A 10,346-nucleotide genomic window follows, 5' to 3' on the forward strand; every position below is an offset into this window, starting at 1 on the left:
TGTTCTTCATCAAACTTGCTGTGTGTTAGCTATGGCGAGCTTACTTTTAAGTTTTACAAGACACTAATAATTGTTGTCAATATATTCTTTCAGACAAGAAGACATAAAAGGCAAGGCATAACCTTCATATTCTGTTCCACTGTCGAATGTCGACTATTACTCTTCTTTTCTTTACTTTTCTTTTCAACGGTTAACCAACAACCATATAGCATAGAGAACTTTGAAGATCAATCATTAAATAACTAACATAAGCAACTCTTGTAGTCCTTAAGCAATTAACCGATTGGGACATATCTCAAAGTACGCCAATATCACACTTTTTCCATAATAACAAAAGAAATATAGTGCAGTAGATAATCATGTCTTAGGTTTTATATATACGCGATCGCAAAGAACAGTGCACAGGACACCAGAAACAACAGTTTTACATGATCAAAATGGTCTGAAGCCTATCTGAAACTCACTCGAGCTCCTCATGCTCCAAACCAAACATGCACACCAGTATAATAACATCATATAAACTCGTTCGCGCGATCAAAATACCAAAATAACATCTAGAACCATGAATCGAACATCAAAACACATGAAATTCAAAAGAAAACTCAAGAACGTCTAGAATTACAACCAAGCATTTGAATTCTATCAAACAAACTCCGAATTGCATCAAATTTTCTAAACAAGTTTTAAATAGAAAAACGGACCTATACCACGTCCCAAAACGAAAATCCTAACCCCATGACCATAAAGTCAACCAGCGGTCAAACTTAGAAAATTTTAAAACATTCAAATTGCTAACTTTCGGCAAAACAAGTCAAATCAACCTAGGGACCTCCGAATTCAATTCTGGGCATACACCCAAGTCCAAAATCAAAGTACGGACCTAATGCAATCTTCAAATAAAGCTAATAGAGGTCTTGAAATACAAAAATAAGACTGGCACTCAAAATAACCTATCGGGTCGTCACAAGAATTGGTTGCCTCCCAACAAGCACTTTATTTATAGTCGTGGAATGACTTACACCAAATTTATCATTTTTTCCTCTACCTCGAAGATATAAATTATATCCCTAAATTTTATTCAAGCTTTCGGTTATGGTCCTGGGATTGTGGTACAAATACAAAAGAACCAAGCAAATAATGTTGTATTTTGCACTTCTTCGCCTTTAAGTGAGGGATGTCATTTTGTCTCCTTGGCATCGCAAATTTAAGAATGTATGCACTTTGTTTCCCATCCATTGACTCCACCATAGGCTCGGGGGAATCAATTCTCGTGTCACTATCTAAATACAATGTTGAAAAGTGTTTAGAATGAGGTACAACACGCTCCTACTCTAAAATAGATTTACTTTTCACATACTCATATGTACACACATTAGAGCCTTCAAGTGCAATATTATCTACTTTCTCACATGACTCTAGTGTACTTTTCTCAAAATATACATCGTCAACAAAAATATGATCGAATAATTGACTTTCCACTTTAAGTTCCTCAATTTAGCATATAAGCTCCTTTTTAACTTCACATAACTCATAACTATTTTGTTGAGCGTTAGACGCAACAACCTTTACACGCAATTGAGCCTCCAAGTCGTGAATGAAATTGCCAAATTGGTCGATCTCTTGTGTCAATTCATCTCTTCCTTCTATAAAGTGTCACATATCATTAGTAATTTTCTCACAGAGACCTCCATATTCCTCTAATAATTTTCTGTGCATATCAAGAATGTGAACATCATGTTCCATATCATCCAATTCGTTACTCCTATCAAACTCACATGAATTATTAGAATCATCATAAAAGGGGATTGAGGTAGGATAACAACACTTAGGACAATTATTCCATTTGCCATAACAAATAGTACATAATTAATATGGTTCACACAACTCGGTCCTGGAAATATTTTTATATTGTTGCCACAAGTGAGGTCCTTTACAATATGGACAAGGATCACAAAAATAAAAATACTTATCATTCCACCACTTTTCGTTCAAAGTTGCCATACAAAATATGTAATACTAACTACCCCTAAACTAAAATTAAAAATTTGAATAGATAAAAAGTAAAAATCTAATCTAGTAAAATAGTTAATTTCTAAGTCCACGACAACGACATCAAATATTTATTGCTCCCAAACGCACACGCAAGTATACGTGGTCGACAAGTAATAATGTGATAAATAGAGTATCATTTTTACGAGGACTTGTGATTAACTATCAACTAAATTAAACTCAATAATTAATCTATTCAAGAAATTTCTAAGGTGTGATTATTAACTATAACTACTCTAGAGTCGTAAACTAGGAAACTAGAGAAAATATGTCAGCAAGCTTAGAGACTAATTCAATGGGAGAAAATATTCTAGAGCTATGGGTTAGCTAACAATCCCGTTGAGTCTTTCACTTAATTTGTCTAATTAAATTATCTAGTTTATTGGTTGATAAGGTTAAAATTACTCGTAGTATTCTCGTGAAGTACTACTCGCATATTCAAGATAACCTAATGTCTATATTCGTATAGAATTAGGATTAACAGGAACGCATTAATAATTCATGTATAATAACCACGCAAGGCGATTAGGTGTATCCCTATCATAACCGCAAATCCATTCCCTGTAATTCAGGTTCAAGATCTTACTCTACTCAATTCTATATGCAATCTAGAATTCCCTCTCCCGAGTTCAATCCTAGATTCGTAGATAGTATTCAATTGGTGATCAAGCAATCAAATAATTAAGCGCGAGATTGAATAAATAAATCAGTATGATAAAATAATAAGAACAATTGAAACTTCAAACTACAACGTTCATGTAGCACCCACAAATCTAGAACTAATAAACTAAGAGATTAAAGGAAGAAAAGAAAAACTAGTGGAAAGCTTGCTCCAACTTGGTTTACATTCCGATATGTGAATTTCCCTTCAAAGTGGTGTCCTCTCCTCAAATATTAGGTTTAGAACCAATGTTATACAAGTTAGGAGCGTCTAGGAACCAAAAAAGATCTTCTCCAAGTCGAAATAGGATAATTTCCGAGATGGGGCGACCTGGGCAGCGCGTCGCGCTAGCTTGGGAGCTGAAAATTTTGGTCTTCTGTTTCTAGGGCCACAGGTCGCGCTACCCTGGACGCTACTTGTAAATTTTCTTCATTTTCTAGCTCCAACTCATGCGCATTCAATCCATTTCACTCCCAATTAATTTCTACACATATAAATACTAAAAGGCAACTCAACTCATTGCAATTACATATTAGAACCGATAAGAATAGAGCAAAATGTGAGGCGATTCTAATATAAAAATACATACTTTTGGCCAAACATTAATAATCCTAAAGTTTAAGAGAGTTGCACGCCCGACTTTTAACTAGTAGTTGGCATGACTATGTTAAAGATAGCGGTGCCCCCACCACCTTCAAATCCTGAGTCTGTAGCCTAGGCTTGTGATATTTTATTATGTTTAGAACTCTACTGTTCTATTGCTTCTCCCATACTGCCACCGTATAAATACATGATGTACACAATTTTATGAGTTGTTGAATAAAAGCTATAAAGGATATATTTCTTGAGTTAATAATATTACATACTGTATTTAAAATTACAAATTTCAAAAGTATTATAATAGGCAAGAAATGGGTGTCTTATGGCTATGGCCACTTATAATTGCACATAAAGAATCACAAATTTCATTTCGTTCTATTAACTCTGTTCAACTCAAATTATCACATAAAATTGGAGTAAACTAACGTTCAATTTGTTCACGCGATATTAATTATATAATGCATGTTACATACGATCTACAACCTTTACAAGAAAACCATTAGTCATTTTTAAAGTGGAATTTGAGAAGAAAACAGGTTCACGATGTTCCTCCATCACCGGCGCCAGCACAAAGTGAAACCTACCTAAGACGGCGGCGACCACGCTTTTGATATGCGTGAAAGCAATCTCTTTCCCTAAGCAGATTCTTGGACCTCCATGAAACACTGGATATGTGAACGAATCCCTAGCCACGAAGGTCCATTCCCCGCCATTTTCTTCTGATCTCTTCAGCCACCTCTCAGGGCGGAACTCCGGCCAATCGGAACCCCACAATTCCGGCGACCTCCCCATTGCATACATATGATAAAAAACAGCCATCCCCTTTTTCACCTTTGTACCATCAGGCAACACATCGTCCTCTGTAGCTTCCCTTCCACCAAAAGGGACTGGAGGGTGAAGTCTCAAACTTTCACAAATTGAAGCGTGGGTATAAATCATGTCCCTAATATTACTACTCTTTTTCTCCTTCACTTCTTTAACAATTCTATCTTCCACATCTGGGTTTTTCAAGACTGACCAGAAATACCATGTTAAAGCTGTAATGACGGTATCCTGAGCGGCCAGAAGGAAGTTTATGGAGGAATCAATAAGGAACTCGTCATCATTAAATTTTCCTTCTGGGTTATTCATTAAGCCAGATAAGAAATCTGATGCATGATAATGATGATGATCAGTACCACTACTTACAACCTTCCGCCTGCTTGTGATTATTTCTCTAATAAATCCTCGGATTTCAGAGATGTCACGTCTGAGTCTCCTTTCGGAGCCCATGTTGAAAAATCGTTTGGCTTTCCAAAAAAATGAAAAGATCCTCTTCATGCTGATCTCAAATGCAGACTCGAAAGCGTCGGCGAAATGGGTCGGTGGAAAATTAGGTGAATTGGATAAGTAGGCCAGGTCGTGGCCGAGTGCCATTTGAACTGCAATGTCGAATGTGAATCTGCGTAGGATGTTTTGAAGGTCAACGACAGTATTATTGGCTTCTGCCTTAGAGAGAAGTGGGAGGAGACGATTGGAAATTTCATTTTCCGGAACTACAAAATTGGCAAACTTATGGAATGATCTGGAGTTGAATTCATGGCTAGCCCATTGTCTAAATTTTCTCCAGCGTTGGCCGTCTGCTAGGAAAACGTTGTCTCGGCACAAGTCGTGAAGAACGACTCCGAATTTTCTGTGTTTGTGGTAGATTTCAAAGCGAGTCTTGAGAATGTGCTGAACATTGGCAGGATTAGAGGTGAGGATGTGAGGGTGTTGCCGTAGAGGCAAATGGAGGAAAAAGGTGGCGGAGGGTGATTTGTTAACAACCTCACACATCCATTCAACTATATTCTGATTGCGATTTCTTAAGATTGCTACAAGATGACCCAACAAAGGATATGGTCTTGGGAGTGAATCCTTATCATTATTATCAAACTTTTTTATCAAGTATGATCCAAAGTAGATGGAAAACAAGAGGAGCAAAGCTGGTAGGAAAAACAGCCAATAGAAAGCAAAATCATATTCCCCCATTGCTTAATTAGCTGATCGGACAAAGAATAAAGAGATGATGGTGATCGATGATCTTCAGACTACCAAGTACTAGTTTATATATATTGGCTATCTTCCCCTACTAATCTAACAGATAAAACGAGCAACTTTAATTAGTATTGTAATTTTTTTATTACAACATTGTCAATTAAACACTATATTTGTTACCCTTATTTCTATCATTATGTGCATATGATTACTCATGAGTATGTTTCACCGATATGCGTTTTATCTCTACTTCAATTGAATGTACTTGCTTTATATTTTTCCGAGAGTCAGCGCTTGTCTTATCCTTTTTGGTACCTCGCCAAGCTTCGATAATGTAAATAAATAAATGCTAACAGAGTAAAATTAGGATAATATAAGAGGAAGATCTTAGGCCAAGATTAGTTTTTCAACATTATAGAGTGGAGAGCGTGCAACCACATTGTCTTGTATTATTTGGCAAATATATTTCAATATTATTATACTTACAAGTAAAGCTTTTCATTTATGTCTAAATTCCAAGCAACAAAAGGAAATTTTTATAATAAAAAGGCAATAAATGCTAACGTGATCAAGACATATGCGATTGGATGGATGCCACTGTGATTGATTTGGATGGCAAAGAACAGTCATTTTTTTTTTAAGAAAAAAATCTTTTGGAATCATGGTGTACTACTATCTAAGCAAAAGAAACATGGGAAACATCATACATGCGCAAAATATGAATCAAAATATATTATCTATATCACTTTATCTTTGAAAGCAGATATGAAAATACTTCTAAAGAAGCAACTCCCAAAATAGATATGATATTGATCGTGCTGTGCAGTTTCCCAGAACTATATTTCACAGCTGGGCTATGCAACTGTACGCAAATTATCTTTTGAAGTCAACTTCTTAACTCTGATTGAGAAAATGAATTGACGGCATGATTAGTCCAAAAATATTCCCACAATTATTCCTCTTAGTTTACTTTTCCCAACTTCTCCAATGGGTGCCTTTGCTTTTGCTAAAAGGTAAAGTATGTCCGCACAGAATTATTTTAAAAGAAATACACATGTAATTATTAAGTAAATATATGTGAAATATTCTTCATACATTAAATGAAACATTTATCAGTGAAAATAGGGGGAAAACAAACATAGTTACAATAATACAATTTTATGGCTAAAGTTTACAACGTTTAACTACAAATTTTTGTCGTCTCTGTTTAATAACATGTGGAATTCATTTTCCTCCTTCAACTTTGCTTTAAAAAAAAAAACAATTCCCTCCAACTTTCAATAATAGACATTCTCCTCTTATGTCAATTGTAGTTTTTAGAAATGCAAATATATATATACATTAGATTATCAACTTTGGAGGGAAGAACGTCTAAGTATTCAAAATTGGAGAGGGAATTGGACTTTGAAAACAAAGTTGTTTACCCATATAACAATTAAACTTATAATGAGATTCTAAGGACATGTGATTTCACTTAATACCGATGGATAAATATGAAGATTAATAACAGAAATGAACTATAAAATTAAACGAACCAGTGTTGAAACGGAATTCAACCCTCGAGTTAGGGTACCCTCGAACTGATTGATACCAAAATAGTTAAAAATAAAGGAAGCTGATGAACAAGAGAGTATAAGCTAAAGAGAGAGAGAGAGAGAGAGAGAGAGAGTTATATTGGCTTTTTTATGCCAGAACAATGTGTCTTACAAATGGTTAATACTCCCCTTTATATAGTAGAGGAGTTCTACTTAGGGAATCCCATGATTAGCTAATTAATCATTCGTAATTTGATCTGTTCCGATATTTTTGTCGTGATCTTCGACCAGTCACGGATATTTCGCCTTTCCGTTATTATGTTATCTTCGATCTTGCTCGATGCATGTCTCATTCGGTCTCGATCGCTGCTGTCCTCGATCTCGACAGGTACCTCAGTTCTGAACTCTGTACCTTATGCTCGTGATTTAGTCCTTTTCGTTACGAAGTCATCCTTCGATGCAACCTCCCGGTCTCGGTCAAGTAGTAAAATCGGATGGGCACGGTTTTAACCGTATACAGATAGTCCCCTCATTTTTTGGAGTGAAATGACAAGAAACGAATTGAGCCTTCGATTTTCTACCTCGACCTGTCATGACATCATCCTCATGGCGTAAGCGACGGAAGTGACCGAAACGTCCCGTCGGTACAGTTTTCCAAATCATTAATGAGTGTCAGTTGGTGGTCGGCCACTAGTTCCTTTAAACCGTCGCCGTGAATCCAATAAATAGACCCCTTCTTTATTGATTCAAACTTTACTTTCACTTCCTTCTAATCTCCAAAGCTTTTACACCTCTTAAGTTCTTCTCTTTTGCAGATCTTCAGGTTTTGCTGTTAACCTTTTCTAAAATGTCAAGTCCTATTATCTTCCTCTCTTTTAAACTTACACAAAAAATGGAAAAAACATCGAAAACAGTACTACGAAAAGAAGCTGCTTCATCTTCTCAACCGGCCAGTGAGAAAACGCCGGTGGAACCCCATCTTGAGGAATGCATTCCTGGGGGGTGCGTGCTAAACTCTAATTTCAAGATCGATAAAGTCTCGTTGATTCCTGGTCAATGCGAGCCAGTATTGAGGTATATATGCTTGATAACTGAGGGATACCTTAAGCAGGTAAAGAAAGACTGCAACTGGGAGGGTAAAGAAGTGTTGATCCCGACCCCCGAAGAAGAAATCGCCACCCATGTGGAAGGGTTTCTAAGTGTTTACACTTACCCTTTCACACTGGGCCCCCTCGACCCCGTGATCATTGATTTTTGTCATCAGTATCGGATAACCCTAGGCCAAATCCATCCTTCCTTTTGGCGAATTGTTATTCTGCTCCGATTTCTCCTCAGCAAAATCGAGGGGCTCCCTTTCACCCTCGATCACCTTATCAGATTGTATAGCCCCCGCCTCTATCGAGGCGGGTTGATAAAACTCCAACGTCGGGCTACCAAAGTACTGTTCTCGAGCATAGATAGGGACAAAGATTGAGGTTGTATGAGCCGGTTTGTTCAAGTGAGGACTTCCGACCTAATTCCAGCCAAGAAGATGCTATTTTCTGAGAAATGGAACATGAATCGTAAGTATCATATCACTGTTAGCTTCCGTGTATTATTTGTGCCTTTGTCTTTTCTCATCGATGTCTTTTTTCATGATGTAGCGGTCGCTTGGATGCCTAATGCGATTCCCGACCTCGAGAGCTGGGTTCGGAACCTGGCCTCGACCTCTACATACGCCGAGCGCTCATGACGCGATTTATCAAAGGGCCGATGGGAGGCCAAGATTCATGGTAAGCTCATTTTTTGTGTCTGTGGTGATTCGATTAAGACGCCTTTCTTCTACTTATTCAATTTTCTCGTGTACAGGCCTCGGCAAGGATGCGGTCATGAGGCCCCTATCTGGTAAGGAGGAGACTTCGATTCTGGCATCGAAACCAGTAAAGGACAAAAAGAGGAAAAAGACCCCAACCTCTAAGGATCCAGAACCTAAGAAGAAGAAGGCTCGTAAGCCGAAGAAGAACATCATCCTTATGACTGAAGACTCTGTTCGGCATCTAAGGGAGGAAGACGACTCCAGGTTGCTGGACCGAGTGGTAATGAGCACTGAGGCCCCAAAGGCTACTAAATCGGTGAAGGCTGTAGAGGCTCCATCTCGAGATGAGGGGGTCTCGGGAAGAGACTTGGGTGAAGTCCCCGAGTCATTGAGGATTGAATATGCTTCCCACCGTAATGAGCCAATGTTGGGTACGACTGTAGAGGCTGGTCTCGAGGCCCCTCGATATGGAGAGAACGCCCCAAGTGATCCACTTGGGGCAATAGAAATTGGAGGCTCCCCGCTACTCTCCTCGTTTTCTGAGGAGATGATTCAAGAGGCTCGGGCCTTGAAGACCCCCTCCATCGAAGGAGCCCACGGAAGGGAGGACCCCTTATGTGATTACTTTACTAGGGCCGAAGATGCTACCGACTTGAGCGACTTGGAGGTTTCGAGGAAGGACTTGGGTGAGGCATTGACCCTTTTCAACGAAGCGCAGCAAGCTCTGAATTGCGTAAGCATTAACTCCCTTTGTTGGTATTACCCTTGTGTTCATTTTTCTCTTCCTGTCTAACTTTTTTTCTTCTTTCTATGTAGTCCTCAGCGCTTCATCGGGAAGCATTTTCTCGATCTCAAGATGAGCTGAGTCGGTACGAGGCCGACATTCAAAGGCTTACTGAGGAGAGGAATTCGCTCAACCTTCTCGGTAGGCAAAGAGAAGAAAAGATCAAGGACCTCTGAGCCGAGTTGGCCACAAATCACAAAGATCAGACCGACCTGATCAAGAAGGTAATGCAAATAATAAAAGCTCATGGGCTCGATTCGGCAATGGTGGCTAACATTGCAATCTCACAACTGCAGCAGAAGGTCGAGAGTATTGAGCAATTTTGCGAGCATGTCGACATGATGAAGGCGGAGACTTTGGGTGGAAAGAAAGTATGGACCGCTTGCTGAAAAATAGGGTGCTCGCGCCCAATTGCATCGGTCGAAAGTCAGTTTCGAGGAATGAAGGAAAAGAGCTCAGCTCAGGCAAAGAAAATAGATGAGCTTGAGCTCGGTTGACTTCCGAACTTGAAAAGGACAAATATGCCGATGAAAAGGCAAAGGCCGAGGCTGAGACGATCGTGACCATCTACCGGGCCACTGAAGCCGCTCAATTCCAAGCGAGAAAGGAAGGCGAGACCGCTCAAACTCGAGCACATTGGATTGTTGAACTCGCAAAATGCCAATCTCGGAGGAAAACCCTCGAGGAAATCCACGCTCGAGGTTTCGATCTTACCGACGAGATAATAAAGGCTAGAGAGCATGAAGCTGATGCTGGAGCGTTGGCCTCTTCCGATGATGATGGAAGCAAGAACGGGTTCGAGAATGGGGAGGACCTCGATGGGGAAAAAGCTGCCCCTGAGGAAAATTAGGAATCTTAGGCTTTTTCTTTTTTAATCTTTTGTGGGGGACCCTGATCGGTCCTTGT

At 39.0% G+C, this 10,346-nt stretch overlaps 1 protein-coding gene across 1 annotated transcript; it reads right to left on the minus strand.

Annotated features, from left to right (window-relative positions):
• Window positions 1-3,775: 3,775 nt before the first annotated feature.
• On the minus strand, window positions 3,776-5,320 carry LOC104103499 (cytochrome P450 94A1-like). The gene has a single exon (XM_009611412.2). The coding sequence runs from the start codon at window positions 5,318-5,320 to the stop codon at window positions 3,776-3,778; it is 1,545 nt and encodes a 514-aa protein (XP_009609707.2).
• Between the last annotated feature and the right edge of the window lie 5,026 nt (window positions 5,321-10,346).

Source organism: Nicotiana tomentosiformis, chromosome 6 (assembly GCF_000390325.3).
Source record: "Nicotiana tomentosiformis chromosome 6, ASM39032v3, whole genome shotgun sequence".
Lineage (NCBI taxonomy): Eukaryota > Viridiplantae > Streptophyta > Magnoliopsida > Solanales > Solanaceae > Nicotiana > Nicotiana tomentosiformis.